General features: G+C 55.6%; 4 protein-coding genes and 2 long non-coding RNA genes across 23 annotated transcripts; 2 read left to right on the plus strand and 4 right to left on the minus strand.

Annotated features, from left to right (window-relative positions):
- Nucleotides 1-2,001, plus strand: LOC146542957 (uncharacterized). The gene is made up of 4 exons (XR_014887749.1): nucleotides 1-265; nucleotides 1,183-1,294; nucleotides 1,390-1,499; nucleotides 1,856-2,001. It is a non-coding gene; the product is annotated as an uncharacterized LOC146542957 (long non-coding RNA).
- On the minus strand, nucleotides 663-5,205 carry LOC104916132 (uncharacterized). Of its 4 annotated transcripts, none has more exons than XM_085241625.1 (5): nucleotides 2,835-5,205; nucleotides 2,170-2,283; nucleotides 1,835-1,948; nucleotides 1,204-1,269; nucleotides 663-903 (listed from the first exon to the last, which is right to left on the minus strand). In XM_085241625.1, exons 1-5 carry the CDS (start codon nucleotides 4,082-4,084, stop codon nucleotides 741-743), a joined length of 1,707 nt encoding a protein of 568 aa, XP_085097751.1. In that variant the 5' UTR covers nucleotides 4,085-5,205; the 3' UTR covers nucleotides 663-740. The 4 variants fall into 4 exon arrangements, 3 of the variants coding, with proteins under 3 accessions (XP_085097751.1, XP_085097750.1, XP_085097749.1); XR_014887748.1 differs by having other exon boundaries at nucleotides 750-903; nucleotides 1,204-1,690; XM_085241624.1 differs by lacking the exon at nucleotides 663-903 and having other exon boundaries at nucleotides 1,183-1,690; nucleotides 1,835-1,945.
- A 414-nt stretch (nucleotides 5,206-5,619) lies between these two features.
- LOC146542958 (uncharacterized) lies at nucleotides 5,620-9,035 on the minus strand. Of its 4 annotated transcripts, none has more exons than XM_085241619.1 (5): nucleotides 7,786-9,035; nucleotides 7,127-7,240; nucleotides 6,792-6,905; nucleotides 6,161-6,226; nucleotides 5,620-5,860 (listed from the first exon to the last, which is right to left on the minus strand). In XM_085241619.1, the coding sequence occupies exons 1-5, from the start codon at nucleotides 9,033-9,035 to the stop codon at nucleotides 5,698-5,700; spliced, it is 1,707 nt and encodes a 568-aa protein (XP_085097745.1). In that variant the 3' UTR covers nucleotides 5,620-5,697. The 4 variants fall into 4 exon arrangements, 3 of the variants coding, with proteins under 3 accessions (XP_085097745.1, XP_085097744.1, XP_085097743.1); XR_014887746.1 differs by having other exon boundaries at nucleotides 5,707-5,860; nucleotides 6,161-6,647; XM_085241618.1 differs by lacking the exon at nucleotides 5,620-5,860 and having other exon boundaries at nucleotides 6,140-6,647; nucleotides 6,792-6,902.
- A 1,535-nt stretch (nucleotides 9,036-10,570) lies between these two features.
- Nucleotides 10,571-13,990, minus strand: LOC146542959 (uncharacterized). 4 transcript variants are annotated; one of them, XM_085241622.1, is made up of 5 exons: nucleotides 12,741-13,990; nucleotides 12,078-12,191; nucleotides 11,743-11,856; nucleotides 11,112-11,177; nucleotides 10,571-10,811 (listed from the first exon to the last, which is right to left on the minus strand). In XM_085241622.1, the coding sequence occupies exons 1-5, from the start codon at nucleotides 13,988-13,990 to the stop codon at nucleotides 10,649-10,651; spliced, it is 1,707 nt and encodes a 568-aa protein (XP_085097748.1). In that variant the 3' UTR covers nucleotides 10,571-10,648. The 4 variants fall into 4 exon arrangements, 3 of the variants coding, with proteins under 3 accessions (XP_085097748.1, XP_085097747.1, XP_085097746.1); XR_014887747.1 differs by having other exon boundaries at nucleotides 10,658-10,811; nucleotides 11,112-11,598; XM_085241621.1 differs by lacking the exon at nucleotides 10,571-10,811 and having other exon boundaries at nucleotides 11,091-11,598; nucleotides 11,743-11,853.
- LOC100539221 (oxidative stress-responsive serine-rich protein 1) lies at nucleotides 11,171-24,915 on the plus strand. Of its 8 annotated transcripts, XM_085241640.1 has the most exons (7): nucleotides 11,171-11,202; nucleotides 11,298-11,407; nucleotides 16,046-16,157; nucleotides 16,253-16,362; nucleotides 21,399-21,513; nucleotides 23,285-23,392; nucleotides 24,100-24,915. In XM_085241640.1, exons 5-7 carry the CDS (start codon nucleotides 21,434-21,436, stop codon nucleotides 24,791-24,793), a joined length of 882 nt encoding a protein of 293 aa, XP_085097766.1. In that variant the 5' UTR covers nucleotides 11,171-11,202; nucleotides 11,298-11,407; nucleotides 16,046-16,157; nucleotides 16,253-16,362; nucleotides 21,399-21,433; the 3' UTR covers nucleotides 24,794-24,915. The 8 variants fall into 8 exon arrangements, with proteins under 8 accessions (XP_085097766.1, XP_085097765.1, XP_085097764.1 ...); XM_085241639.1 differs by lacking the exons at nucleotides 11,171-11,202; nucleotides 11,298-11,407 and adding an exon at nucleotides 13,017-13,151; XM_085241638.1 differs by lacking the exons at nucleotides 11,171-11,202; nucleotides 11,298-11,407 and adding an exon at nucleotides 13,129-13,269.
- Nucleotides 16,046-17,030, minus strand: LOC146542960 (uncharacterized). 2 transcript variants are annotated; one of them, XR_014887750.1, is made up of 3 exons: nucleotides 16,956-17,030; nucleotides 16,698-16,808; nucleotides 16,046-16,132 (listed from the first exon to the last, which is right to left on the minus strand). It is a non-coding gene; the product is annotated as an uncharacterized LOC146542960 (long non-coding RNA). The 2 variants fall into 2 exon arrangements; XR_014887751.1 differs by lacking the exon at nucleotides 16,046-16,132 and adding an exon at nucleotides 16,529-16,553.
- Nucleotides 24,916-26,988: the final 2,073 nt, after the last annotated feature.

A 26,988-nucleotide genomic window follows, 5' to 3' on the forward strand; every position in this document is an offset into this window, starting at 1 on the left:
AGAAGGATTTGTTAGCGTCTACTGAGGAGAGATTCAGCGTGAGGTGGCAAGGTGTGCTTGCTGCCCAGAAGGCCCACCCAGGCCTGGGTTGCATCAAGAGAAGCGTGGCCAGCAGGTCGAGGCGATTGCGGCCCTCTGCTCTCGTGAGAGCCCACGTAGAGCACTGTCTGGTTGTGGAGCCCTCAGCACAAGGAGGACGTGGAGCTGTTGGAGCAGGTCCTCGCAGATGATCGGAGGGCTGGAGCACCACCCCTAGGAGGACAGGGTGAGAGAGCTGGGGCTCTTCAGCTTGGGGAAGAGAAGGCTCTGATGAGGCCTTATAGCAGCACTCCAGTACTGAAGGGGGTCTACAGGAAAGCTGGGGGGGAACTTGTTATAAGGGTGGGTAGCGGCAGGACGAGGGGAAATGGCTTTGAACGGGAAGAGTGTAGGCTTAGACCGGGCATTTGGAAGAAATTCCCTACTGTGAGGCTGCTGAGGCACTGGGACAGGTTGCCCAGTGAGGCTGTGAACGTCCCCACCTTGGAGGCCTTCGAGGCCAGGCTGGATGGGGCTGTGAGCAGCCTGGTCTAGAGGGAGGTGTCCCTTCCGGCAGCAGGGGGTTGGAACGAGATGGTCTTAGAGGTCCCTTCCAAAACAAAGCAAACCAAACCATCCTGTGATTGTATGAAACTATGTACAGCGGTTCTTTTTAATACAAAACTAAACTCTATGATTACGTGACTCTCTATGGCTTTCAGTTAGGAATACATCATTTCAGCCATAGGAGACATTTTCTTTGGAATAAATAAATAATGTTCGAGGTATCCTGTTATGTCCTCAACGTTTGTATCGTCCGCGGAAGTGTGGGCCTCCTCAGAGTAGAATGCAGGCGGACTCGAGGAGGCTGTTCCACACGAGGATCTGTTAGGCATGGATAAGGAAAGGAAATCCGAGGAGGTTTGGCTGGTGTGTGAGTTAGAGTGAAGTGCTGAGGGCAGAGCGAGGCAGTTGTCCCGTGACTTCCCCAACGGCCCTTCAGCGCTGGAAGCCTGCAGAGGTTCAGCTGTGGCTCTTCTGTCATGGCTGGCCTCAAAGTGAGAATTCTATCTGTGCTCTGTGCCGTGTTCTGCTGTAGCACAAACACTGGAAGCGATGGGAGTCTTTGCTGTGTCTGAGTGGGTTTTGTGTTTTGTGCTGCAGTGTATAAGCTTGGGAGGATACAGGACAGGAGACCTGGAACGTCTCTGCCGTGAGAGACCGGCCGATCCTCCGGAGGTCCTCTCACACCTGCAGGGTCGTAAGAGGTGAACAGGTAGGTAAATACGGAACCTGTGCCATTGCTCACAGAGCTCTATAGCGCAGCTAATGACATGTCATGTGGTTTTTGGTTTGTTTTTCTTTGCTTAGAGAAACGAGACGGCTGCTGGTGTACAGACTGTGACAGGAACGGTGTAAGAGTCTGCAGAAAACGGGCTTCTCCCAGAGGAGAGCTACGTGCAAACACTCCTGTTTGAAAGGTACTTCCCCCAGATCTTTGGTGATTAATAAATTGTACTTTACTGAAGGTGCTTTGTGTTGGCCACCGTCATTCCATACTGCACTGCAGCGCACAGCGTGGATATCAGAGCTAGTGGCAGCACGGCACTGAATATCCAGGTACTTCGCAGCACCCCAGAAGGTGGGCAGGGGAGGGTGCAAAGGTGTGAGACTGAAAGGGAGAAGGTTTGCGGTGGAGGGGCGAGGAAAACGTACTCTGAAGCACTTGCGTGAGAACTCTCACTGGCAACAGCGAGCAAGTTTTAAGTGACCGAAAGCAGAACAAACGTGGGGTGCAGCTGACGGTGTGTTTTACCCATTCCGTGCTTCCTGGCAGCAGACGGACGGTTGCTGGGCTCCATCTGCAGCTCTTCTCCTCGGCGCCGTGAGAACCGTCCCGTCGCCCACAGGCTGAGCCGCGATCCATCTGCTGAAAGAGAGAGTGCCGCGTTACAGCGGTGCCGCAGCGCACGGTGTCAGCATCCCGATTCGGCCCCGCGGCTTCCGGTGCCGGGCTGCGACGACTCCGTGTGCGGCCCTGAGCTCCTCTGCAGTCAGCGGTGAGAAACGGGACCTGACAGAGATCTGTCAGAGCGCTCTGTCTCTGCTGACCGCGGTACCGACAGCCGCGCACCGCTCCGCGCCACTCACCGCGCCGCGTCCACCCGCAGCTTCTTGAAGGCCGTCCACAGGCTCCGCTCCTCCTCGGCCTCGTCGTCCTGGTCCTCCTGCTGCTGCTGCTGCTGCTGCCGGTCCTCCTGCCGCCTATTTGCAACAAAAGGACACGTGAAGGGAATGTACACTGAGATTCCTCTTGCTTCTGTCAGGCAGCAGTTGGTGAAGGCGGGCTCCTGCCCGCCCGTGTGAAACGCAAAGTGAGGAACTCGTAGCAGCAAGCTGAGGAGCGATCAGTGGAGAAGGGGGTGAGGTTCAGCAGCGGACGAGAGATTACTGACTGATTTCCCGTTCAGTTTCCCACACACAATGACCAAAAAGCCCCTTCTGCCCCTGGAAGTGCAGCCGACAGACATTCCTTGCCTTCTGTGCCTCCCCAAAGCGCGTGCTCCATGCCTTGTCTGGTGCGGAAGCGCAAGCGCAAGCGCAAGTGACTGGGACACGGAACAAACTGCGAGCCCGTATTTTGCTGCTCGTCAGGCAGCGTTAATTAGCGGCACGAGAGCTGAAGCGCCTGCCGGGCGCTTACGGGACGCCGCTCAGAGAAAGGCGCCTTTCCGCCCGCCGCCGTTCGCCGCGAGGCTGCGAAGAACGGGACGCCAGCGCGGACCGACAGCCGCGCACCGGCCCGCGCCACTCACCGCGCCGCGTCCACCCGCAGCTTCTTGAAGGCCGTCCGCAGGCTCGCCTCGGCCTCGTCGTCGTCCTCGTCCCGCTCCTCCTCGTCGTGCCGCCGCTCCTCCGCCGCCGCCGGCTCCGCGACGCGGCGAGCGGGGCCGGCCGTTAGCGGCGATCGCGCGGCCCGCAGGCGGGCGGCGCGGGGCCCGGGGCTTTCCGGCCCCGCACGGCCGGCCCCGCACGGCCCCGAGCCCCGCGTCGCCCCGCCGGCCGCGCCGCCCGAGGCGCGGGGAGGAGCCGCCCGCAGCCAATGGCCGCCGCGCACGGCGGGAAGCGGGGCGAGCGCCGCGCCGGAGGAGCGCGCGTGCGCGGGGCCGGGCCGGGGCCGCTTCCGGCTGAGGGCCCGCATCCGGGCGGCGGAGAGGCGGAGAGCGGTGAGCGGAGAGCGCGGAGAGCTGGCGAGCTGGCGAGCGCGGAGAGCTGGAGAGGCGCAGAGCTGCGAGCGTCCGTTGGGCTCCGTCCGCGTCGGCGTCGCCGGGCGCTGCGGGTTCGGTGCGGGGCGCGCGGAGGTCCGCGAGGGGTCGGGCGGGACGGCGCCGTGGCTCGAGGCGCGGCCCGGTGCTGGGGGCGCCGCTCCGTGAGGCGAGCCTTGCGGCGCGCTTTGATAAACGTCCTGCGGGCCGAGAAGCGCTCCTGCCGCCGTTGTCTTACTGGAGCGAAGGAGAGGTCCGGCTGGGGATCGGCAAAGGGCTCTTCGCTGCGGGGCGGCGGGCGTGGGACGGACTGCCCGGGGCGGCGGTCGCGGCGCTGAGCTGCCGGAGTCGGAGAGGCGTCGGGACGAGGATCTCAGACGGGGGGTCTGAATTGGGGCGTTCTGTGTGCAGCCTGGAGTCGGACTCGATGGTCCTTGTGTGGAAGGACCTTCGTTATGGGGAAGCGTGGGGGAGCGGGGAAGGAGGAGGGTTCCTTTCAGTGCAGAGCGCGGTGCTGAAGTGGTTCGGCAGCCGGGCGCGGGGAGGGATCGCACTGCTAGAGCAGAGAGTGCTCTTGGCCGGCGGGATACGTGCAGCTGTGGGCGCGATTGTGAGAGTGTTCCGTAGGCGCCAGGAGCTCCTGACAGCAGGAGTTGGCCGGAGTTACGGGGAGAAGGAGGCATTGGAGCACCCGGAGACTTTCCAGGCCAGGCTGGCCCGGGCCCTGAGCGACTTGATGGAGCTGTGGTGTCCCTCTTCCTTGCGGGGCGGCTGGACGAGATGAGCTCCCGCTCTAACATCTCGGGATGTTATGACGTGTGATGCCCTGCAGAAGAACAGAAGTGCTTCAGAGCGGGCTCGTTAGGCGATGAGAGGCTCGAAGCGCACAGCCACGCTCTCTGGCCCTTCCCTCACATCTGAGCAGGGGAATCGTTCCCCATGGAGCCAGCCACAAATGAGGCAGGCGGCGCTCGAGGGAAGGAGACGCACCTCCTATCCTAAACACTGAACGCCTTCTCGTTCTTCTGCCTGGGGCAGGATGAGGAAGACAGAGCTTGAGCTTGAGCTAGGAAGATTTCTCACAGCAGTGGGACACGTTAACAGCGAGCTTTGCAAACGCTGCCAGACTTCAGAAGGAAGCCTGGAAGGTGTTTAAAAGCGCCAAATCGCAGTGAAAGCGGCATGGAGGAACTGAATGGCAACAGGAGATACTGAAAGATGGCATGGCGGTTGTTTGAGAGCAAGTGAGTGTGGGGAGAGCAAGTGATGGATGGAGCACGGGCTGGATGAGGAAGTGGCTGGATGATGGTGGCACTCAGAGCTGCAGTCAGCGGCTGAGTGTCCAAGCGGAGCGCGGTGAGGAGTGGCTTCCTCAGGGATGGGTGCTGGGACTGGTGATGGGACCGGTGCCATTGAACGTCTCTATGGGCGGCGTGGACAGTGGGATCGTGTGCACCCTCATCAAGTTTGCAGGCGATACCAAGCTGAGTGGTGCAGGTGACACGTTAGAGGGAAGGGGCGCTATCCAGAGGGACCTGGACACGCTTAGAGGTGGGCCCATGGCGTCCTCGGGAAGTTCACCGAGGCCGAGAGCAAGGTCCTGCATTTGGGTCGGGGCAATCTCGAGCACGGATACGGGTTGGGCGGGGAACGGCTTGAGAGCGGCCCCGTGGAGAAGGATTTGTTAGCGTGAACTGAGGAGAGATTCAGCGTGAGGTGGCAAGGTGTGCTTGCTGCCCAGAAGGCCCACCCAGGCCTGGGTTGCATCAAGAGAAGCGTGGCCAGCAGGTCGAGGCGATTGCGGCCCTCTGCTCTCGTGAGAGCCCACGTAGAGCACTGTCTGGTTGTGGAGCCCTCAGCACAAGGAGGACGTGGAGCTGTTGGAGCAGGTCCTCGCAGATGATCGGAGGGCTGGAGCACCACCCCTAGGAGGACAGGGTGAGAGAGCTGGGGCTCTTCAGCTTGGGGAAGAGAAGGCTCTGATGAGGCCTTATAGCAGCACTCCAGTACTGAAGGGGGTCTACAGGAAAGCTGGGGGGGAACTTGTTATAAGGGTGGGTAGCGGCAGGACGAGGGGAAATGGCTTTGAACGGGAAGAGTGTAGGCTTAGACCGGGCATTTGGAAGAAATTCCCTACTGTGAGGCTGCTGAGGCACTGGGACAGGTTGCCCAGTGAGGCTGTGAACGTCCCCACCTTGGAGGCCTTCGAGGCCAGGCTGGATGGGGCTGTGAGCAGCCTGGTCTAGAGGGAGGTGTCCCTTCCGGCAGCAGGGGGTTGGAACGAGATGGTCTTAGAGGTCCCTTCCAAAACAAAGCAAACCAAACCATCCTGTGATTGTATGAAACTATGTACAGCGGTTCTTTTTAATACAAAACTAAACTCTATGATTACGTGACTCTCTATGGCTTTCAGTTAGGAATACATCATTTCAGCCATAGGAGACATTTTCTTTGGAATAAATAAATAATGTTCGAGGTATCCTGTTATGTCCTCAACGTTTGTATCGTCCGCGGAAGTGTGGGCCTCCTCAGAGTAGAATGCAGGCGGACTCGAGGAGGCTGTTCCACACGAGGATCTGTTAGGCATGGATAAGGAAAGGAAATCCGAGGAGGTTTGGCTGGTGTGTGAGTTAGAGTGAAGTGCTGAGGGCAGAGCGAGGCAGTTGTCCCGTGACTTCCCCAACGGCCCTTCAGCGCTGGAAGCCTGCAGAGGTTCAGCTGTGGCTCTTCTGTCATGGCTGGCCTCAAAGTGAGAATTCTATCTGTGCTCTGTGCCGTGTTCTGCTGTAGCACAAACACTGGAAGCGATGGGAGTCTTTGCTGTGTCTGAGTGGGTTTTGTGTTTTGTGCTGCAGTGTATAAGCTTGGGAGGATACAGGACAGGAGACCTGGAACGTCTCTGCCGTGAGAGACCGGCCGATCCTCCGGAGGTCCTCTCACACCTGCAGGGTCGTAAGAGGTGAACAGGTAGGTAAATACGGAACCTGTGCCATTGCTCACAGAGCTCTATAGCGCAGCTAATGACATGTCATGTGGTTTTTGGTTTGTTTTTCTTTGCTTAGAGAAACGAGACGGCTGCTGGTGTACAGACTGTGACAGGAACGGTGTAAGAGTCTGCAGAAAACGGGCTTCTCCCAGAGGAGAGCTACGTGCAAACACTCCTGTTTGAAAGGTACTTCCCCCAGATCTTTGGTGATTAATAAATTGTACTTTACTGAAGGTGCTTTGTGTTGGCCACCGTCATTCCATACTGCACTGCAGCGCACAGCGTGGATATCAGAGCTAGTGGCAGCACGGCACTGAATATCCAGGTACTTCGCAGCACCCCAGAAGGTGGGCAGGGGAGGGTGCAAAGGTGTGAGACTGAAAGGGAGAAGGTTTGCGGTGGAGGGGCGAGGAAAACGTACTCTGAAGCACTTGCGTGAGAACTCTCACTGGCAACAGCGAGCAAGTTTTAAGTGACCGAAAGCAGAACAAACGTGGGGTGCAGCTGACGGTGTGTTTTACCCATTCCGTGCTTCCTGGCAGCAGACGGACGGTTGCTGGGCTCCATCTGCAGCTCTTCTCCTCGGCGCCGTGAGAACCGTCCCGTCGCCCACAGGCTGAGCCGCGATCCATCTGCTGAAAGAGAGAGTGCCGCGTTACAGCGGTGCCGCAGCGCACGGTGTCAGCATCCCGATTCGGCCCCGCGGCTTCCGGTGCCGGGCTGCGACGACTCCGTGTGCGGCCCTGAGCTCCTCTGCAGTCAGCGGTGAGAAACGGGACCTGACAGAGATCTGTCAGAGCGCTCTGTCTCTGCTGACCGCGGTACCGACAGCCGCGCACCGCTCCGCGCCACTCACCGCGCCGCGTCCACCCGCAGCTTCTTGAAGGCCGTCCACAGGCTCCGCTCCTCCTCGGCCTCGTCGTCCTGGTCCTCCTGCTGCTGCTGCTGCTGCTGCCGGTCCTCCTGCCGCCTATTTGCAACAAAAGGACACGTGAAGGGAATGTACACTGAGATTCCTCTTGCTTCTGTCAGGCAGCAGTTGGTGAAGGCGGGCTCCTGCCCGCCCGTGTGAAACGCAAAGTGAGGAACTCGTAGCAGCAAGCTGAGGAGCGATCAGTGGAGAAGGGGGTGAGGTTCAGCAGCGGACGAGAGATTACTGACTGATTTCCCGTTCAGTTTCCCACACACAATGACCAAAAAGCCCCTTCTGCCCCTGGAAGTGCAGCCGACAGACATTCCTTGCCTTCTGTGCCTCCCCAAAGCGCGTGCTCCATGCCTTGTCTGGTGCGGAAGCGCAAGCGCAAGCGACTGGGACACGGAACAAACTGCGAGCCCGTATTTTGCTGCTCGTCAGGCAGCGTTAATTAGCGGCACGAGAGCTGAAGCGCCTGCCGGGCGCTTACGGGACGCCGCTCAGAGAAAGGCGCCTTTCCGCCCGCCGCCGTTCGCCGCGAGGCTGCGAAGAACGGGACGCCAGCGCGGACCGACAGCCGCGCACCGGCCCGCGCCACTCACCGCGCCGCGTCCACCCGCAGCTTCTTGAAGGCCGTCCGCAGGCTCGCCTCGGCCTCGTCGTCGTCCTCGTCCCGCTCCTCCTCGTCGTGCCGCCGCTCCTCCGCCGCCGCCGGCTCCGCGACGCGGCGAGCGGGGCCGGCCGTTAGCGGCGATCGCGCGGCCCGCAGGCGGGCGGCGCGGGGCCCGGGGCTTTCCGGCCCCGCACGGCCGGCCCCGCACGGCCCCGAGCCCCGCGTCGCCCCGCCGGCCGCGCCGCCCGAGGCGCGGGGAGGAGCCGCCCGCAGCCAATGGCCGCCGCGCACGGCGGGAAGCGGGGCGAGCGCCGCGCCGGAGGAGCGCGCGTGCGCGGGGCCGGGCCGGGGCCGCTTCCGGCTGAGGGCCCGCATCCGGGCGGCGGAGAGGCGGAGAGCGGTGAGCGGAGAGCGCGGAGAGCTGGCGAGCTGGCGAGCGCGGAGAGCTGGAGAGGCGCAGAGCTGCGAGCGTCCGTTGGGCTCCGTCCGCGTCGGCGTCGCCGGGCGCTGCGGGTTCGGTGCGGGGCGCGCGGAGGTCCGCGAGGGGTCGGGCGGGACGGCGCCGTGGCTCGAGGCGCGGCCCGGTGCTGGGGGCGCCGCTCCGTGAGGCGAGCCTTGCGGCGCGCTTTGATAAACGTCCTGCGGGCCGAGAAGCGCTCCTGCCGCCGTTGTCTTACTGGAGCGAAGGAGAGGTCCGGCTGGGGATCGGCAAAGGGCTCTTCGCTGCGGGGCGGCGGGCGTGGGACGGACTGCCCGGGGCGGCGGTCGCGGCGCTGAGCTGCCGGAGTCGGAGAGGCGTCGGGACGAGGATCTCAGACGGGGGGTCTGAATTGGGGCGTTCTGTGTGCAGCCTGGAGTCGGACTCGATGGTCCTTGTGTGGAAGGACCTTCGTTATGGGGAAGCGTGGGGGAGCGGGGAAGGAGGAGGGTTCCTTTCAGTGCAGAGCGCGGTGCTGAAGTGGTTCGGCAGCCGGGCGTGGGGAGGGATCGCACTGCTAGAGCAGAGAGTGCTCTTGGCCGGCGGGATACGTGCAGCTGTGGGCGCGATTGTGAGAGTGTTCCGTAGGCGCCAGGAGCTCCTGACAGCAGGAGTTGGCCGGAGTTACGGGGAGAAGGAGGCATTGGAGCACCCGGAGACTTTCCAGGCCAGGCTGGCCCGGGCCCTGAGCGACTTGATGGAGCTGTGGTGTCCCTCTTCCTTGCGGGGCGGCTGGACGAGATGAGCTCCCGCTCTAACATCTCGGGATGTTATGACGTGTGATGCCCTGCAGAAGAACAGAAGTGCTTCAGAGCGGGCTCGTTAGGCGATGAGAGGCTCGAAGCGCACAGCCACGCTCTCTGGCCCTTCCCTCACATCTGAGCAGGGGAATCGTTCCCCATGGAGCCAGCCACAAATGAGGCAGGCGGCGCTCGAGGGAAGGAGACGCACCTCCTATCCTAAACACTGAACGCCTTCTCGTTCTTCTGCCTGGGGCAGGATGAGGAAGACAGAGCTTGAGCTTGAGCTAGGAAGATTTCTCACAGCAGTGGGACACGTTAACAGCGAGCTTTGCAAACGCTGCCAGACTTCAGAAGGAAGCCTGGAAGGTGTTTAAAAGCGCCAAATCGCAGTGAAAGCGGCATGGAGGAACTGAATGGCAACAGGAGATACTGAAAGATGGCATGGCGGTTGTTTGAGAGCAAGTGAGTGTGGGGAGAGCAAGTGATGGATGGAGCACGGGCTGGATGAGGAAGTGGCTGGATGATGGTGGCACTCAGAGCTGCAGTCAGCGGCTGAGTGTCCAAGCGGAGCGCGGTGAGGAGTGGCTTCCTCAGGGATGGGTGCTGGGACTGGTGATGGGACCGGTGCCATTGAACGTCTCTATGGGCGGCGTGGACAGTGGGATCGTGTGCACCCTCATCAAGTTTGCAGGCGATACCAAGCTGAGTGGTGCAGGTGACACGTTAGAGGGAAGGGGCGCTATCCAGAGGGACCTGGACACGCTTAGAGGTGGGCCCATGGCGTCCTCGGGAAGTTCACCGAGGCCGAGAGCAAGGTCCTGCATTTGGGTCGGGGCAATCTCGAGCACGGATACGGGTTGGGCGGGGAACGGCTTGAGAGCGGCCCCGTGGAGAAGGATTTGTTAGCGTGAACTGAGGAGAGATTCAGCGTGAGGTGGCAAGGTGTGCTTGCTGCCCAGAAGGCCCACCCAGGCCGGGGTTGCATCAAGAGAAGCGTGGCCAGCAGGTCGAGGCGATTGCGGCCCTCTGCTCTCGTGAGAGCCCACGTAGAGCACTGTCTGGTTGTGGAGCCCTCAGCACAAGGAGGACGTGGAGCTGTTGGAGCAGGTCCTCGCAGATGATCGGAGGGCTGGAGCACCACCCCTAGGAGGACAGGGTGAGAGAGCTGGGGCTCTTCAGCTTGGGGAAGAGAAGGCTCTGATGAGGCCTTATAGCAGCACTCCAGTACTGAAGGGGGTCTACAGGAAAGCTGGGGGGGAACTTGTTATAAGGGTGGGTAGCGGCAGGACGAGGGGAAATGGCTTTGAACGGGAAGAGTGTAGGCTTAGACCGGGCATTTGGAAGAAATTCCCTACTGTGAGGCTGCTGAGGCACTGGGACAGGTTGCCCAGTGAGGCTGTGAACGTCCCCACCTTGGAGGCCTTCGAGGCCAGGCTGGATGGGGCTGTGAGCAGCCTGGTCTAGAGGGAGGTGTCCCTTCCGGCAGCAGGGGGTTGGAACGAGATGGTCTTAGAGGTCCCTTCCAAAACAAAGCAAACCAAACCATCCTGTGATTGTATGAAACTATGTACAGCGGTTCTTTTTAATACAAAACTAAACTCTATGATTACGTGACTCTCTATGGCTTTCAGTTAGGAATACATCATTTCAGCCATAGGAGACATTTTCTTTGGAATAAATAAATAATGTTCGAGGTATCCTGTTATGTCCTCAACGTTTGTATCGTCCGCGGAAGTGTGGGCCTCCTCAGAGTAGAATGCAGGCGGACTCGAGGAGGCTGTTCCACACGAGGATCTGTTAGGCATGGATAAGGAAAGGAAATCCGAGGAGGTTTGGCTGGTGTGTGAGTTAGAGTGAAGTGCTGAGGGCAGAGCGAGGCAGTTGTCCCGTGACTTCCCCAACGGCCCTTCAGCGCTGGAAGCCTGCAGAGGTTCAGCTGTGGCTCTTCTGTCATGGCTGGCCTCAAAGTGAGAATTCTATCTGTGCTCTGTGCCGTGTTCTGCTGTAGCACAAACACTGGAAGCGATGGGAGTCTTTGCTGTGTCTGAGTGGGTTTTGTGTTTTGTGCTGCAGTGTATAAGCTTGGGAGGATACAGGACAGGAGACCTGGAACGTCTCTGCCGTGAGAGACCGGCCGATCCTCCGGAGGTCCTCTCACACCTGCAGGGTCGTAAGAGGTGAACAGGTAGGTAAATACGGAACCTGTGCCATTGCTCACAGAGCTCTATAGCGCAGCTAATGACATGTCATGTGGTTTTTGGTTTGTTTTTCTTTGCTTAGAGAAACGAGACGGCTGCTGGTGTACAGACTGTGACAGGAACGGTGTAAGAGTCTGCAGAAAACGGGCTTCTCCCAGAGGAGAGCTACGTGCAAACACTCCTGTTTGAAAGGTACTTCCCCCAGATCTTTGGTGATTAATAAATTGTACTTTACTGAAGGTGCTTTGTGTTGGCCACCGTCATTCCATACTGCACTGCAGCGCACAGCGTGGATATCAGAGCTAGTGGCAGCACGGCACTGAATATCCAGGTACTTCGCAGCACCCCAGAAGGTGGGCAGGGGAGGGTGCAAAGGTGTGAGACTGAAAGGGAGAAGGTTTGCGGTGGAGGGGCGAGGAAAACGTACTCTGAAGCACTTGCGTGAGAACTCTCACTGGCAACAGCGAGCAAGTTTTAAGTGACCGAAAGCAGAACAAACGTGGGGTGCAGCTGACGGTGTGTTTTACCCATTCCGTGCTTCCTGGCAGCAGACGGACGGTTGCTGGGCTCCATCTGCAGCTCTTCTCCTCGGCGCCGTGAGAACCGTCCCGTCGCCCACAGGCTGAGCCGCGATCCATCTGCTGAAAGAGAGAGTGCCGCGTTACAGCGGTGCCGCAGCGCACGGTGTCAGCATCCCGATTCGGCCCCGCGGCTTCCGGTGCCGGGCTGCGACGACTCCGTGTGCGGCCCTGAGCTCCTCTGCAGTCAGCGGTGAGAAACGGGACCTGACAGAGATCTGTCAGAGCGCTCTGTCTCTGCTGACCGCGGTACCGACAGCCGCGCACCGCTCCGCGCCACTCACCGCGCCGCGTCCACCCGCAGCTTCTTGAAGGCCGTCCACAGGCTCCGCTCCTCCTCGGCCTCGTCGTCCTGGTCCTCCTGCTGCTGCTGCTGCTGCTGCCGGTCCTCCTGCCGCCTATTTGCAACAAAAGGACACGTGAAGGGAATGTACACTGAGATTCCTCTTGCTTCTGTCAGGCAGCAGTTGGTGAAGGCGGGCTCCTGCCCGCCCGTGTGAAACGCAAAGTGAGGAACTCGTAGCAGCAAGCTGAGGAGCGATCAGTGGAGAAGGGGGTGAGGTTCAGCAGCGGACGAGAGATTACTGACTGATTTCCCGTTCAGTTTCCCACACACAATGACCAAAAAGCCCCTTCTGCCCCTGGAAGTGCAGCCGACAGACATTCCTTGCCTTCTGTGCCTCCCCAAAGCGCGTGCTCCATGCCTTGTCTGGTGCGGAAGCGCAAGCGCAACGCAGTGACTGGGACACGGAACAAACTGCGAGCCCGTATTTTGCTGCTCGTCAGGCAGCGTTAATTAGCGGCACGAGAGCTGAAGCGCCTGCCGGGCGCTTACGGGACGCCGCTCAGAGAAAGGCGCCTTTCCGCCCGCCGCCGTTCGCCGCGAGGCTGCGAAGAACGGGACGCCAGCGCGGACCGACAGCCGCGCACCGGCCCGCGCCACTCACCGCGCCGCGTCCACCCGCAGCTTCTTGAAGGCCGTCCGCAGGCTCGCCTCGGCCTCGTCGTCGTCCTCGTCCCGCTCCTCCTCGTCGTGCCGCCGCTCCTCCGCCGCCGCCGGCTCCGCGACGCGGCGAGCGGGGCCGGCCGTTAGCGGCGATCGCGCGGCCCGCAGGCGGGCGGCGCGGGGCCCGGGGCTTTCCGGCCCCGCACGGCCGGCCCCGCACGGCCCCGAGCCCCGCGTCGCCCCGCCGGCCGCGCCGCCCGAGGCGCGGGGAGGAGCCGCCCGCAGCCAATGGCCGCCGCGCACGGCGGGAAGCGGGGCGAGCGCCGCGCCGGAGGAGCGCGCGTGCGCGGGGCCGGGCCGGGGCCGCTTCCGGCTGAGGGCCCGCATCCGGGCGGCGGAGAGGCGGAGAGCGGTGAGCGGAGAGCGCGGAGAGCTGGCGAGCTGGCGAGCGCGGAGAGCTGGAGAGGCGCAGAGCTGCGAGCGTCCGTTGGGCTCCGTCCGCGTCGGCGTCGCCGGGCGCTGCGGGTTCGGTGCGGGGCGCGCGGAGGTCCGCGAGGGGTCGGGCGGGACGGCGCCGTGGCTCGAGGCGCGGCCCGGTGCTGGGGGCGCCGCTCCGTGAGGCGAGCCTTGCGGCGCGCTTTGATAAACGTCCTGCGGGCCGAGAAGCGCTCCTGCCGCCGTTGTCTTACTGGAGCGAAGGAGAGGTCCGGCTGGGGATCGGCAAAGGGCTCTTCGCTGCGGGGCGGCGGGCGTGGGACGGACTGCCCGGGGCGGCGGTCGCGGCGCTGAGCTGCCGGAGTCGGAGAGGCGTCGGGACGAGGATCTCAGACGGGGGGTCTGAATTGGGGCGTTCTGTGTGCAGCCTGGAGTCGGACTCGATGGTCCTTGTGTGGAAGGACCTTCGTTATGGGGAAGCGTGGGGGAGCGGGGAAGGAGGGGGGTTCCTTTCAGTGCAGAGCGCGGTGCTGAAGTGGTTCGGCAGCCGGGCGTGGGGAGGGATCGCACTGCTAGAGCAGAGAGTGCTCTTGGCCGGCGGGATACGTGCAGCTGTGGGCGCGATTGTGAGAGTGTTCCGTAGGCGCCAGGAGCTCCTGACAGCAGGAGTTGGCCGGAGTTACGGGGAGAAGGAGGCATTGGAGCACCCGGAGACTTTCCAGGCCAGGCTGGCCCGGGCCCTGAGCGACTTGATGGAGCTGTGGTGTCCCTCTTCCTTGCGGGGCGGCTGGACGAGATGAGCTCCCGCTCTAACATCTCGGGATGTTATGACGTGTGATGCCCTGCAGAAGAACAGAAGTGCTTCAGAGCGGGCTCGTTAGGCGATGAGAGGCTCGAAGCGCACAGCCACGCTCTCTGGCCCTTCCCTCACATCTGAGCAGGGGAATCGTTCCCCATGGAGCCAGCCACAAATGAGGCAGGCGGCGCTCGAGGGAAGGAGACGCACCTCCTATCCTAAACACTGAACGCCTTCTCGTTCTTCTGCCTGGGGCAGGATGAGGAAGACAGAGCTTGAGCTTGAGCTAGGAAGATTTCTCACAGCAGTGGGACACGTTAACAGCGAGCTTTGCAAACGCTGCCAGACTTCAGAAGGAAGCCTGGAAGGTGTTTAAAAGCGCCAAATCGCAGTGAAAGCGGCATGGAGGAACTGAATGGCAACAGGAGATACTGAAAGATGGCATGGCGGTTGTTTGAGAGCAAGTGAGTGTGGGGAGAGCAAGTGATGGATGGAGCACGGGCTGGATGAGGAAGTGGCTGGATGATGGTGGCACTCAGAGCTGCAGTCAGCGGCTGAGTGTCCAAGCGGAGCGCGGTGAGGAGTGGCTTCCTCAGGGATGGGTGCTGGGACTGGTGATGGGACCGGTGCCATTGAACGTCTCTATGGGCGGCGTGGACAGTGGGATCGTGTGCACCCTCATCAAGTTTGCAGGCGATACCAAGCTGAGTGGTGCAGGTGACACGTTAGAGGGAAGGGGCGCTATCCAGAGGGACCTGGACACGCTTAGAGGTGGGCCCATGGCGTCCTCGGGAAGTTCACCGAGGCCGAGAGCAAGGTCCTGCATTTGGGTCGGGGCAATCTCGAGCACGGATACGGGTTGGGCGGGGAACGGCTTGAGAGCGGCCCCGTGGAGAAGGATTTGTTAGCGTGAACTGAGGAGAGATTCAGCGTGAGGTGGCAAGGTGTGCTTGCTGCCCAGAAGGCCCACCCAGGCCTGGGTTGCATCAAGAGAAGCGTGGCCAGCAGGTCGAGGCGATTGCGGCCCTCTGCTCTCGTGAGAGCCCACGTAGAGCACTGTCTGGTTGTGGAGCCCTCAGCACAAGGAGGACGTGGAGCTGTTGGAGCAGGTCCTCGCAGATGATCGGAGGGCTGGAGCACCACCCCTAGGAGGACAGGGTGAGAGAGCTGGGGCTCTTCAGCTTGGGGAAGAGAAGGCTCTGATGAGGCCTTATAGCAGCACTCCAGTACTGAAGGGGGTCTACAGGAAAGCTGGGGGGGAACTTGTTATAAGGGTGGGTAGCGGCAGGACGAGGGGAAATGGCTTTGAACGGGAAGAGTGTAGGCTTAGACCGGGCATTTGGAAGAAATTCCCTACTGTGAGGCTGCTGAGGCACTGGGACAGGTTGCCCAGTGAGGCTGTGAACGTCCCCACCTTGGAGGCCTTCGAGGCCAGGCTGGATGGGGCTGTGAGCAGCCTGGTCTAGAGGGAGGTGTCCCTTCCGGCAGCAGGGGGTTGGAACGAGATGGTCTTAGAGGTCCCTTCCAAAACAAAGCAAACCAAACCATCCTGTGATTGTATGAAACTATGTACAGCGGTTCTTTTTAATACAAAACTAAACTCTATGATTACGTGACTCTCTATGGCTTTCAGTTAGGAATACATCATTTCAGCCATAGGAGACATTTTCTTTGGAATAAATAAATAATGTTCGAGGTATCCTGTTATGTCCTCAACGTTTGTATCGTCCGCGGAAGTGTGGGCCTCCTCAGAGTAGAATGCAGGCGGACTCGAGGAGGCTGTTCCACACGAGGATCTGTTAGGCATGGATAAGGAAAGGAAATCCGAGGAGGTTTGGCTGGTGTGTGAGTTAGAGTGAAGTGCTGAGGGCAGAGCGAGGCAGTTGTCCCGTGACTTCCCCAACGGCCCTTCAGCGCTGGAAGCCTGCAGAGGTTCAGCTGTGGCTCTTCTGTCATGGCTGGCCTCAAAGTGAGAATTCTATCTGTGCTCTGTGCCGTGTTCTGCTGTAGCACAAACACTGGAAGCGATGGGAGTCTTTGCTGTGTCTGAGTGGGTTTTGTGTTTTGTGCTGCAGTGTATAAGCTTGGGAGGATACAGGACAGGAGACCTGGAACGTCTCTGCCGTGAGAGACCGGCCGATCCTCCGGAGGTCCTCTCACACCTGCAGGGTCGTAAGAGGTGAACAGGTAGGTAAATACGGAACCTGTGCCATTGCTCACAGAGCTCTATAGCGCAGCTAATGACATGTCATGTGGTTTTTGGTTTGTTTTTCTTTGCTTAGAGAAACGAGACGGCTGCTGGTGTACAGACTGTGACAGGAACGGTGTAAGAGTCTGCAGAAAACGGGCTTCTCCCAGAGGAGAGCTACGTGCAAACACTCCTGTTTGAAAGGTACTTCCCCCAGATCTTTGGTGATTAATAAATTGTACTTTACTGAAGGTGCTTTGTGTTGGCCACCGTCATTCCATACTGCACTGCAGCGCACAGCGTGGATATCAGAGCTAGTGGCAGCACGGCACTGAATATCCAGGTACTTCGCAGCACCCCAGAAGGTGGGCAGGGGAGGGTGCAAAGGTGTGAGACTGAAAGGGAGAAGGTTTGCGGTGGAGGGGCGAGGAAAACGTACTCTGAAGCACTTGCGTGAGAACTCTCACTGGCAACAGCGAGCAAGTTTTAAGTGACCGAAAGCAGAACAAACGTGGGGTGCAGCTGACGGTGTGTTTTACCCATTCCGTGCTTCCTGGCAGCAGACGGACGGTTGCTGGGCTCCATCTGCAGCTCTTCTCCTCGGCGCCGTGAGAACCGTCCCGTCGCCCACAGGCTGAGCCGCGATCCATCTGCTGAAAGAGAGAGTGCCGCGTTACAGCGGTGCCGCAGCGCACGGTGTCAGCATCCCGATTCGGCCCCGCGGCTTCCGGTGCCGGGCTGCGACGACTCCGTGTGCGGCCCTGAGCTCCTCTGCAGTCAGCGGTGAGAAACGGGACCTGACAGAGATCTGTCAGAGCGCTCTGTCTCTGCTGACCGCGGTACCGACAGCCGCGCACCGCTCCGCGCCACTCACCGCGCCGCGTCCACCCGCAGCTTCTTGAAGGCCGTCCACAGGCTCCGCTCCTCCTCGGCCTCGTCGTCCTGGTCCTCCTGCTGCTGCTGCTGCTGCTGCCGGTCCTCCTGCCGCCTATTTGCAACAAAAGGACACGTGAAGGGAATGTACACTGAGATTCCTCTTGCTTCTGTCAGGCAGCAGTTGGTGAAGGCGGGCTCCTGCCCGCCCGTGTGAAACGCAAAGTGAGGAACTCGTAGCAGCAAGCTGAGGAGCGATCAGTGGAGAAGGGGGTGAGGTTCAGCAGCGGACGAGAGATTACTGACTGATTTCCCGTTCAGTTTCCCACACACAATGACCAAAAAGCCCCTTCTGCCCCTGGAAGTGCAGCCGACAGACATTCCTTGCCTTCTGTGCCTCCCCAAAGCGCGTGCTCCATGCCTTGTCTGGTGCGGAAGCGCAAGCGCAAGCGACTGGGACACGGAACAAACTGCGAGCCCGTATTTTGCTGCTCGTCAGGCAGCGTTAATTAGCGGCACGAGAGCTGAAGCGCCTGCCGGGCGCTTACGGGACGCCGCTCAGAGAAAGGCGCCTTTCCGCCCGCCGCCGTTCGCCGCGAGGCTGCGAAGAACGGGACGCCAGCGCGGACCGACAGCCGCGCACCGGCCCGCGCCACTCACCGCGCCGCGTCCACCCGCAGCTTCTTGAAGGCCGTCCGCAGGCTCGCCTCGGCCTCGTCGTCGTCCTCGTCCCGCTCCTCCTCGTCGTGCCGCCGCTCCCCGCCGCCGCCGGCTCCGCGACGCGGCGAGCGGGGCCGGCCGTTAGCGGCGATCGCGCGGCCCGCAGGCGGGCGGCGCGGGGCCCGGGGCTTTCCGGCCCCGCACGGCCGGCCCCGCACGGCCCCGAGCCCCGCGTCGCCCCGCCGGCCGCGCCGCCCGAGGCGCGGGGAGGAGCCGCCCGCAGCCAATGGCCGCCGCGCACGGCGGGAAGCGGGGCGAGCGCCGCGCCGGAGGAGCGCGCGTGCGCGGGGCCGGGCCGGGGCCGCTTCCGGCTGAGGGCCCGCATCCGGGCGGCGGAGAGGCGGAGAGCGGTGAGCGGAGAGCGCGGAGAGCTGGCGAGCTGGCGAGCGCGGAGAGCTGGAGAGGCGCAGAGCTGCGAGCGTCCGTTGGGCTCCGTCCGCGTCGGCGTCGCCGGGCGCTGCGGGTTCGGTGCGGGGCGCGCGGAGGTCCGCGAGGGGTCGGGCGGGACGGCGCCGTGGCTCGAGGCGCGGCCCGGTGCTGGGGGCGCCGCTCCGTGAGGCGAGCCTTGCGGCGCGCTTTGATAAACGTCCTGCGGGCCGAGAAGCGCTCCTGCCGCCGTTGTCTTACTGGAGCGAAGGAGAGGTCCGGCTGGGGATCGGCAAAGGGCTCTTCGCTGCGGGGCGGCGGGCGTGGGACGGACTGCCCGGGGCGGCGGTCGCGGCGCTGAGCTGCCGGAGTCGGAGAGGCGTCGGGACGAGGATCTCAGACGGGGGGTCTGAATTGGGGCGTTCTGTGTGCAGCCTGGAGTCGGACTCGATGGTCCTTGTGTGGATGGACCTTATTCTTTGCTCTTTGTAATGCATTGTTTGGGTATCTCTAAGGTAGGGATTACAGGTTAATGTTTTAGTTGTGTAGAAGTTGCTTTTTAGGTTTCAGGAAAAGCTTTGTGAAGTTGGAACTGCAGGTTTTACCCCAGTCAGTGTTCTTACCAAAGTGCGTGTCTGAGTAACGCCATGCTCGGCTGAGCAGCACACAGTCGGGCTCAGTCCCAGCCTCTTTCTCTGGTGTTTGTTTGCTGTGTGACTCACAGGACAGCGTGTGCCTCAGTGTTATTGTGGTACGTCATCCTTCTGTGTGTGTCATAATGGCTGCCTGCAGCAAGGCCTGTCCAGCTGGAATGTGAGCAGAGCAAGCAGCTGGAGCGGCAGCATGGGGAGCTGTCTCCAACTGGAATGAGACTGTGCAGGAGCAGAAGTTGCCAACTCATATCTGCTTAAGCAACTGAACCACCGAAGTGCCGGTTGCTTCTTTTTCCTTCCCTGCACTTTTTATTTTCTATGCTTCAGAAAAAGTATTTCTTGATTTTTCAGGCAGGGCTTTGTTGTTCTGGTTGGTACCCATCACTTCTCGTCCTGGCACTGGTTGCTGCTGAACAGAGCCTGACTGTATTGTTTGTACCCTCTGTTCAGGTACTTAGAGACATTGATGAGATTCTCCCTGAGCCTCTGCCAGGCTGAGCAGCCCCAGCTCCCCGCCTTTTCTCACATGAGAAGTACTTCACTGACCATCTCGGTGGCCCTACGTTGGACTCTTTCCAGTAGCTCCATGTCTCTCTTGTACTGGGAAGCCCAGAATAGGGCTCAGTGTGAGCTGGTCAGTGCTGAGCAGAGGGGAAGAATCTCCTCCCTCAATCTGCTGCCAACACTTTGCCTAATGTAGCCCAGAATATCATGAACCTTCTTCACAGCAAGGGTATACTGTGGGCTCACTTTTCCTTTGATGGATCTACCAGGAGTCCTTGGGCCTTTTCTGCCAAGCTGCTTTACAGCCCGGTGCCTGGAGGTACTCCCCAGGGGCAGGACTTCACAGCTCCCATGGCTGAGCTGCAGTGAGGTTGCTGTCAGCCCATTTTTTTTCCAGCCTGTCAGAGTCTCTCTGGATGGCAGCAAAACTGTTGGGTGTATCTATTCCTCCTGTCCATAACATCAGCAAACCGAGGGTGCAGTTTAAGCCATCGTTTGAATCCGTGATGATGATATTAAGCAGGAGTGGACCCACTGTTGACTCCTAGGGTACATTACTTGTTACTGGCCTCCAGCCTGACCCTGCACAGCTGTTTGCCTCTAACTGCTTGGCTCATCCAGCCCATGCCTCATCAATTTCTCTGTCAGGGTCTTAACGGGAGGTGGTGCTTAAAAGCCTTGCTGAAGTCAGAGTTAAAATACCTACTGCTTTCCTCTTGTCTGCCAAGCCAGTTATTTCTTCATAGAAGAAGTTGGTCAAGTATGATTTCCTCTTGCAAGTTTAAAATAAATAAATAAACCCAAAGGCCTGTGATCTGGTCACAATCCACACAAACCCATGAAGTACTCAAGTCAATCACTGGGACTTGTATCCTATTATAAGGTAGCTTTGCAGAGACCGGGGTGGCAAAACACCTGTGTGTAAAGAATGTAACGTGTGGCAGTGGAGGCTATGTTGATGAAAAGGTTTTTCTGTTTTAAGCATGAAATGAAGCAGTAGTCTTGGCTATCAGGGTGGTTATGAAAGTTTTTTTGGATGGCTTAAGCAAAGTGTGGTTGGCAGTTCAGATCCTTTCAAAATTTTGACCTGTTTCTGTTGTGAGTTTACTGCCTCTGATTTACTTAACTCAAAATAGTGCATCTACATCTTGTAAACTGAAAGCAAAGGCAGGGTGAACCAGAAAATGTGTTCAGTGGGTTGGTTGGGTTTGTTAGTTGGGGCTTTGGTTTTGTTTTTTTTTGTTGTTGTTGTTGTCTTTTAAATACTTAAGTTAAAAAAAAAATCCTCTAAAGACTGAGTGCATGCAAAGTAATCACTTCTGAGTCTTGCTTTCCTATTTCTTCTTCCAGCAGTTCAGGGTGTATGATCAAAAACAGCTGCAGTTTAACTCTCTTAGAGTGTTCTGGGATAGTATGAACGTAATTAAAATGAAGTATAGATTGTCTAAATCTGAACAGCTTAAATAAAAAGCTAATGCGTTTTAAAAGCAGTCTGTTCTTTTGTTCTTTTTTCTTTAGTCCTCCATGGTGGCAGTAGGCAGCAGCAGGTCATAGAGCACATCCAAAAGCTGTGGGTCTAACATGAGTCACTGCACTGCTTCATCCACTTGTAATGGAGGAGGAGAATTTAACCAAATACCTACAAATGCTTAGCTTAACAGTCTTGTCTTCAGAGAATTCTGTTTATTTTTGTGGGTTTTTTAAGTATTACTCTATGTACGTATAGTATCAAGCCTCACTGCTGGAAATAGCTGTAGAAAGCTGTATGTTTCTAATGAGGCTGTTTCTTCTCACCATTTCTGGAGGTATCCTGGTAGCATTTCTGAGACAAATGGAAGAGTCTGTCTAAGCTTTAATAGATGTGCAGGGTGCTGTTGACCAGATTTTACTCTAAACTGCTATTTCACCAATGCAGGTGTACAAGAAGAGACTGTTTGTTCCGTTCCTGGGTATCATAAAGCTTGTTCTGAATTGACTTTGAAAAACATTCTACTAGAATGACCTCAGCTGTGTGCACTCAGTTTGCTATTTTGAGTTTATTTTCATGTATCATGGTGCTGCTGGGCAACTAATCTTTTTAACGTGGCATTTGTTCTCATTTTCATGTTTCTTTTCTGTTTTTAGCAGTATATGGTAACCGACAGCTTCTGACCATCTTAATGATGAAAACAGAAGCTAAGGATGGAGATGAGGAAAGCCTGCAGACAGCATTCAAAAAGCTGAGAGTTGATGCAGCTGGGTAAGTAACAGCATGGGGAAGTACGGAGTTAACCTTACAAATGGACTGAGAGAGGAACACCCTTACTGTTACATCTGAACGAGTGAAGTAATCTCGAAAGGTCAGGCACTGAAAGCCTTCATTGTAGTTAGGCTGGAATAAATTCACTAACTGTAGGCTGTGTTTCTCGAGGAGTCATGATTTGTTAAATCATCGTTAGCTCTCAGCAGCAGCCCTAATGATAAGCAGCAGTTGACAGCTTGCTTGAGATGCATTTTGGCAGGATTCTGGCTGTCCCAGGTTGTGTCTGTGGCTCTGGAAGTCAACGTATGATCACTGCTGTACAGGCTGTCTTGAGATGAACTGTTTTTCCCAAAAGAGAAATATTCCTTCCATATCAGTGAAGGAGAGCATTAAATGCAATGCATGATTCCCACACAAACTGTTATTATTGATGTGACTTTCAGACTTTCTGTTTATAGCTAAAAATGCTAACTGGAAAAGAGTGCTTATTTTGTCTTGCTTCATGGGAGATCTGATGTGTAATACTTAACTCTTGCTGTACCGGGCAGAAGAAGGCAAGCAGCATGTGTTGTGTCTTCTGTTAGCAAAAAGCTTTTTTTAATCAAGAATAAACAGATGGTTTCTATGTAATTCTTTTGCTGCTGATGAATGTGTATTATTACATATGTAGCACTGAATTTCAGGAGGCTGCAGGCTGTGATGCAGTTATGCTGCTGACTGAAGTGCAGCTGTAAGGCAGAATGTAAATATCAAGTGGGTAGTTGGAATTCCCTTAGGAGGTAGTTGGAATTCCCTTAGAAGCGAGGTGGCAAGTAGAGAGGCTTCTAATATTATCTTTCATTTAAGTAAGCTTGTTAGAAATCTGTCACCACCCAAGTGCCTTTCATTACTTTAGTATCTCTGGTCCAGAAGCCAGGTCAGACATACTTTAATAGTGGTGCTTTTTACTCTTGACCTTCAATTTACTACTGTGTTCATAGTTTTAAATGGAAAACAGCAAGTGCTTGAAGAACAGGTTAGTCTCTTAAATACTTTTAATGCTGTCCTTTAGTGGCACGTGAAGACTTATTTCCATTTCTTGGGAAGTCAGTCCTGCTTAAAAAACAATTTAGTGTAAAATTACTCGATCCTTATCAATTCCAGACCAATATGTGAAGTCACAGCTTGAAAAATGGTTTGTGCTGTTGTCACAGATCATTGGAAATCTCAGTTTGGGGTGGATTTATAGCACTAGAGAAAGGAGTAAATTTGCTGTTTTGTCTGACTTGAATAAAAGTTGAAAATTTGTCACAGTTCTGTTGCTCAAGTGGGTGAACTTCCAGTAGTATGAAGAGTTTCAGCTTACATTGTCCTAGACAAAGGCATAAGTGTTCTTCAGATAAACAAAGTCTATTTATGTCCGAAGAACATTTATTTTTAGGAAAGAATGGTTTATTTGTCTCTGGAAAAAGAGGCACATCTCTTCAGTGATGTTTTTTCCCCTCTCCTGGGGAAACTGAGGTTTAGCTGTTCTGTGTGCTTCCACACTGAGGTGTGGAGTTTGGATGTGCAATCTCACTGCCGTATGGCATCAACTTTGGGGGAAGTTTGTTATACAGTTTTCTGGCATAGAACTGCATAACATTGCCTGAAGATCTGTGTTGTCCTTGTGGGCAGCTCTTTTGAGGCACGTCAGAAATGATTTGGGTAATCTTTTCTGGGAAGAAAGGTCACAAGCATTTCCATGCCTGCTAGCTAATCTTTGCTATTAATTGTTCATTTTTCACAGCTCTACTGCTTCTCTTTCTATTGGTGAAGGGACAAGAGCACTAGTTAGAGCAGCAGCAGATGAAACCAAACCTAAGAATGCTTGTACTTCTAAGGATACCTGGCATGGGTAAGAGAAGTCTGGGATTGTCAGGCTACTTCAAATGTGATTATGATGAAAATGAATTTTAAATAGCCAGTTCTTCCAGTAACTGGGGCTCTAAGTAAGAGGTGTACATTTATTTTTATTAAGGAGGTTGTTTAAAATACTCTGCAGTACTTTTTTTCCTTGTCATATACGACTGTTCTTATTTACAATTACATGAAGTAAAAGGAAATGCTGGTCAGCTAAACATTATAGATGATTTTAATATAACTGTGGACTACTGTTTTTCACTTACATGGTCATGAATGCATCTCTTTCACTAGCTATTAAACTTTGTAGAAGATGTCAGTGTGCTATAGATGCAATATTAAAAACAATTCTTGATTGTGTATGCAGAACTTCATGCATCTTTGATTGTAACAAAGATGTTCTTGTTGATTTGTGCCATCTTCTTGTGCTCTGTCCTTCTCTCAGAGGTTATCTTACATGCTTTACTCATCTTTTTTAACCCTAAACACTTCAGGATTCATTTCTCAGGTGTTCCTTTTATACATTTTACAGGTGCTTGACTAGAACAATGTCAAATTCCAAGATAGTAGAATACCCTGAGCAAATACTCTGAGCTTAAAGCTCTTGCATGCAACACTAGATATTTTGCTGAATGTTATCCTTAGTCCAACAGTGAGTCGTTTAGTGAAACTTCACTCACTTTTTGTATCTTTCTCTGTTAGATCTGTGAAGAAACCTTCAAGAGCAGCTGTGAGAACTCAGCGTCGCAGGCGTTCCAAGTCCCCAATTCTTCATCCTCCAAAATTTATTCACTGCAGCACAAAATCACAATCCACGTGCAACCAACTGGTGCACAAAGGCCAGATTGATGCCCCAGCTGATGGCAGTGCGTTTGGAATATTAGTCCCAAAGGAAGCTTGTGCACACGAACGATGCAGTATTGCCTCAGACATTGGCCAGAAAAGAGATGGCGTTGGTTGTTCCGGAGCCTCTGTTGCACAGTCCACATCAGTGAACACACAAGAAAATTCTCCCACTGCCATTTCTTTAGTATCTGAAGCAAGCCTAAAGACTGCAGAGCTCTCTGACTTCCGATCTGTGTCCAAGCTGAACAAGAATAAGCCGTGTGCCTGTGTAGATAAAGCCTGTCAGTGTAAACGATGGCAAGAAATGGAGGTGTATAAATTCTCTGGCTTGCAGAACACTTTCACGTTGGCATCTGATAGAAGAACAGTTGCCGAGGATCACTCCCAGTCTTTGCCATCGAGAACTCCATCAAGTTCCCCACGCTCTTGCTCTGAGCAAGCCAGAGCCTTTGTGGATGATGTGACTATCGAAGACCTTTCAGGATACATGGAATATTACTTGTATATTCCAAAGAAAATGTCTCACATGGCAGAAATGATGTACACCTGAAAACAAGGACTGCTAAAAACAGAAGGGTGGGTGGTTTGTACATGTCCTTAGTCACAGTCATGTGAGATGGAACCTGATCATTGCTCACTGTGCTTGCAATAAAATCCTTTCTTCGCATCTTAGCTGATGTTCGTTATTTCAGTTGGGTAAATGCTAGCTTCAACATGATAGTTTAAACTTGGAATAGATAATGAAGTAAATATAGACAATGTGTTTAGAGAGTATCTATCTGTCTATGCTTGAGACCTAACATGGGAAATTCTACTTAGTTTTCAAAATCCTTCTGTTGGAAGGGAAGTGTCTAGGTCTCTTAGTGGTTAGAGCTGTTGGAGAACTTGGTGTATTTCAGCTTCTTTGAAATTGCTTTGACCCCAGATTGTAATATCTAGGTTTGTATTTCTGGACGTTTCTGCCCCTAGTTTTATTTCATAAAGGAGGCAGAATCTGCTTCTCATGGGAGAAGGCATTCTTATTTCTTTGTGCCTGAAGAGAGGCTTTACTTCTGATCACCTAAACAGGCATCCTCCTTCACCTGTCTGATATTGAGTTGGTCCCTAGGTTAACAAGGGAACAGTGTTTCAAGAGTTTATCCTGACCTATGGAGCGTATTTTAGTGGAAAATGTAAAGCAAGTGTAGCTCTTTATTGAATGTCCTGCAGGCCTTGGAGGTTTATCTGCAGCACCAGAAGTACCTGCTTTCTTCAGGGGTGTTGCTTCACTTTATTGTTACTCTGTTAAACTGGAGGACTCTGGTCAGTGTGTTTTCAGGAAGGCCAAAACAGCGCTTGTTGGCTGCAGTGGTCCTAACTTATACAATGTTTTCTCAGCTTTGTACAACACCAGATGTCACTACCGAAGCCTAATAACCCACGGAGCAAACAGTTGTCAGCTGCACAGTTGGGGAAGACTTGAGCACTGTATTTTCTTTCTCCTCCAACCTTTACTCAACCGCTATCACTTCAGATGCCCTGTCCAAGTCCAAAGTCCTGGTGGAGCCTTGCGTTCTTCCTGAAACATACTTCAGAAATAACAGCTATACTTAATGAGTCAGTACAGTCTCTGTCAGTGTGTATGGCAGAGGAGTGTCCTATTAGATACTTTTGGTGAAGGAGAGATGGGCTGCATTAAGTTTGTCTTTGTTTGCTGCCTGCAAGATCTGGAGAGGAAACAGACAAACATTTCTTGGGTTGTTTGTTGGCATCAGTTCTGACATCTAAACCTTGTATATTTGCATTTCCCTTCCATTCCTCCGTGCTCAGGTGGCTGTATTTCTGTCGCTGGGATTTTGAATTCGAGGCAAAGGATGAAAGCTATTTCCAATCCGGTATTGCTTTTTCCCATTTCTTAGACAATCACTGCAGACTTGCGCTTGCAGGGTTTATGATTACAATATCAGGTGCTCAATATCACTTTGTAGAAAGTGGATTGAAACCCAGGAGGAGATGTAAACAAGAGAATAAAGACTTGAACCGGTGCTGACTGGGGCAGGAAGCGAGTGCAGCTGTGCCGCTAGAGGTCCTCCGGGCTGAACGCAGCTGAATCCTCACCAGCCTTTGCAGGAGAACGCTGATTTTTCTGCCAAGATGAAGAAATCAGGCAAGATCTGGGTGGTGCCTGATCACAAGATTCGAGCGTTGTCTGAAGTTGGATTGTATGGCTAATTTAGCGCTCAGTGTAGGCTCTAAATGCCAACGTGTGTGTAAGTTATTTATACAGCGGTCTATCGGTTCACAAGTGTGCTGTGTAATTAGGAAGAGTTGCTAAGTAAATAATTACACGCTCCTGAACTTGGCATCTTCTTAGGGCAGTTACAACATAGTTGGGCTGGCAAATCTCAGAACACAACAAAATAGAAGCCCATGGGCAGCTGCAACTGCTGCCTTAACACTTCCAGTGCTGTTACTACGAGTTGTTTTGGTCTACCCAGGAGCCATAAAGCAAAAACATGGACAGATATTTGCAGCTTACATGCTGTACACATGTAAGTGCAAGGAGAGCCATATGTTTGTTTGTTTGTTTTCTAATGCATCTTCTGAGAAGCACAGTTTAGGAGGTTGTCCAAAGTGTGAAGCTGTATGATGTGAGTATGCAGCCTGCTAAGGGCTGGGACAGCTTTGCCCAGAGGCAGACATAGTGCTTGGGAGCCCATCCCAAAGAGGTGAGCAGAACCTGCAGCAGCACACTGCCCTCCCGTG

Source organism: Meleagris gallopavo, chromosome 22, assembly GCF_905368555.1.
Source record: "Meleagris gallopavo chromosome 22, MGAL_WU_HG_1.1, whole genome shotgun sequence".
In the NCBI taxonomy this organism is placed as follows: Eukaryota; Metazoa; Chordata; class Aves; order Galliformes; family Phasianidae; genus Meleagris; species Meleagris gallopavo.

Coding starts and splice junctions, on each gene's coding strand:
- LOC100539221 (XM_085241633.1), top strand. CDS start 17,978: ATGGCCGCCGCGCACGGCGGGAAGCGGGGCGAGCGCCGCGCCGGAGGA. Junction 18,102..21,398: donor CGGCGGAGAGGCGGAGAGCG/GTGAGCGGAGAG, acceptor TTCTGTTTTTAG/CAGTATATGGTAACCGACAG. Junction 23,393..24,099: donor TCTAAGGATACCTGGCATGG/GTAAGAGAAGTC, acceptor TTTCTCTGTTAG/ATCTGTGAAGAAACCTTCAA.
- LOC146542958 (XM_085241617.1), bottom strand. CDS start 9,035: ATGTTAGAGCGGGAGCTCATCTCGTCCAGCCGCCCCGCAAGGAAGAGG. Junction 6,906..7,126: donor CTGCGGGTGGACGCGGCGCG/GTGAGTGGCGCG, acceptor TCTCTCTTTCAG/CAGATGGATCGCGGCTCAGC. Junction 6,648..6,791: donor TGCCAGGAAGCACGGAATGG/GTAAAACACACC, acceptor TCTCCCTTTCAG/TCTCACACCTTTGCACCCTC.
- LOC104916132 (XM_085241623.1), bottom strand. CDS start 4,084: ATGTTAGAGCGGGAGCTCATCTCGTCCAGCCGCCCCGCAAGGAAGAGG. Junction 2,284..2,834: donor CTGCGGGTGGACGCGGCGCG/GTGAGTGGCGCG, acceptor TGTTGCAAATAG/GCGGCAGGAGGACCGGCAGC. Junction 1,949..2,169: donor CTGCGGGTGGACGCGGCGCG/GTGAGTGGCGCG, acceptor TCTCTCTTTCAG/CAGATGGATCGCGGCTCAGC.
- LOC146542959 (XM_085241620.1), bottom strand. CDS start 13,990: ATGTTAGAGCGGGAGCTCATCTCGTCCAGCCGCCCCGCAAGGAAGAGG. Junction 12,192..12,740: donor CTGCGGGTGGACGCGGCGCG/GTGAGTGGCGCG, acceptor TGTTGCAAATAG/GCGGCAGGAGGACCGGCAGC. Junction 11,599..11,742: donor TGCCAGGAAGCACGGAATGG/GTAAAACACACC, acceptor TCTCCCTTTCAG/TCTCACACCTTTGCACCCTC.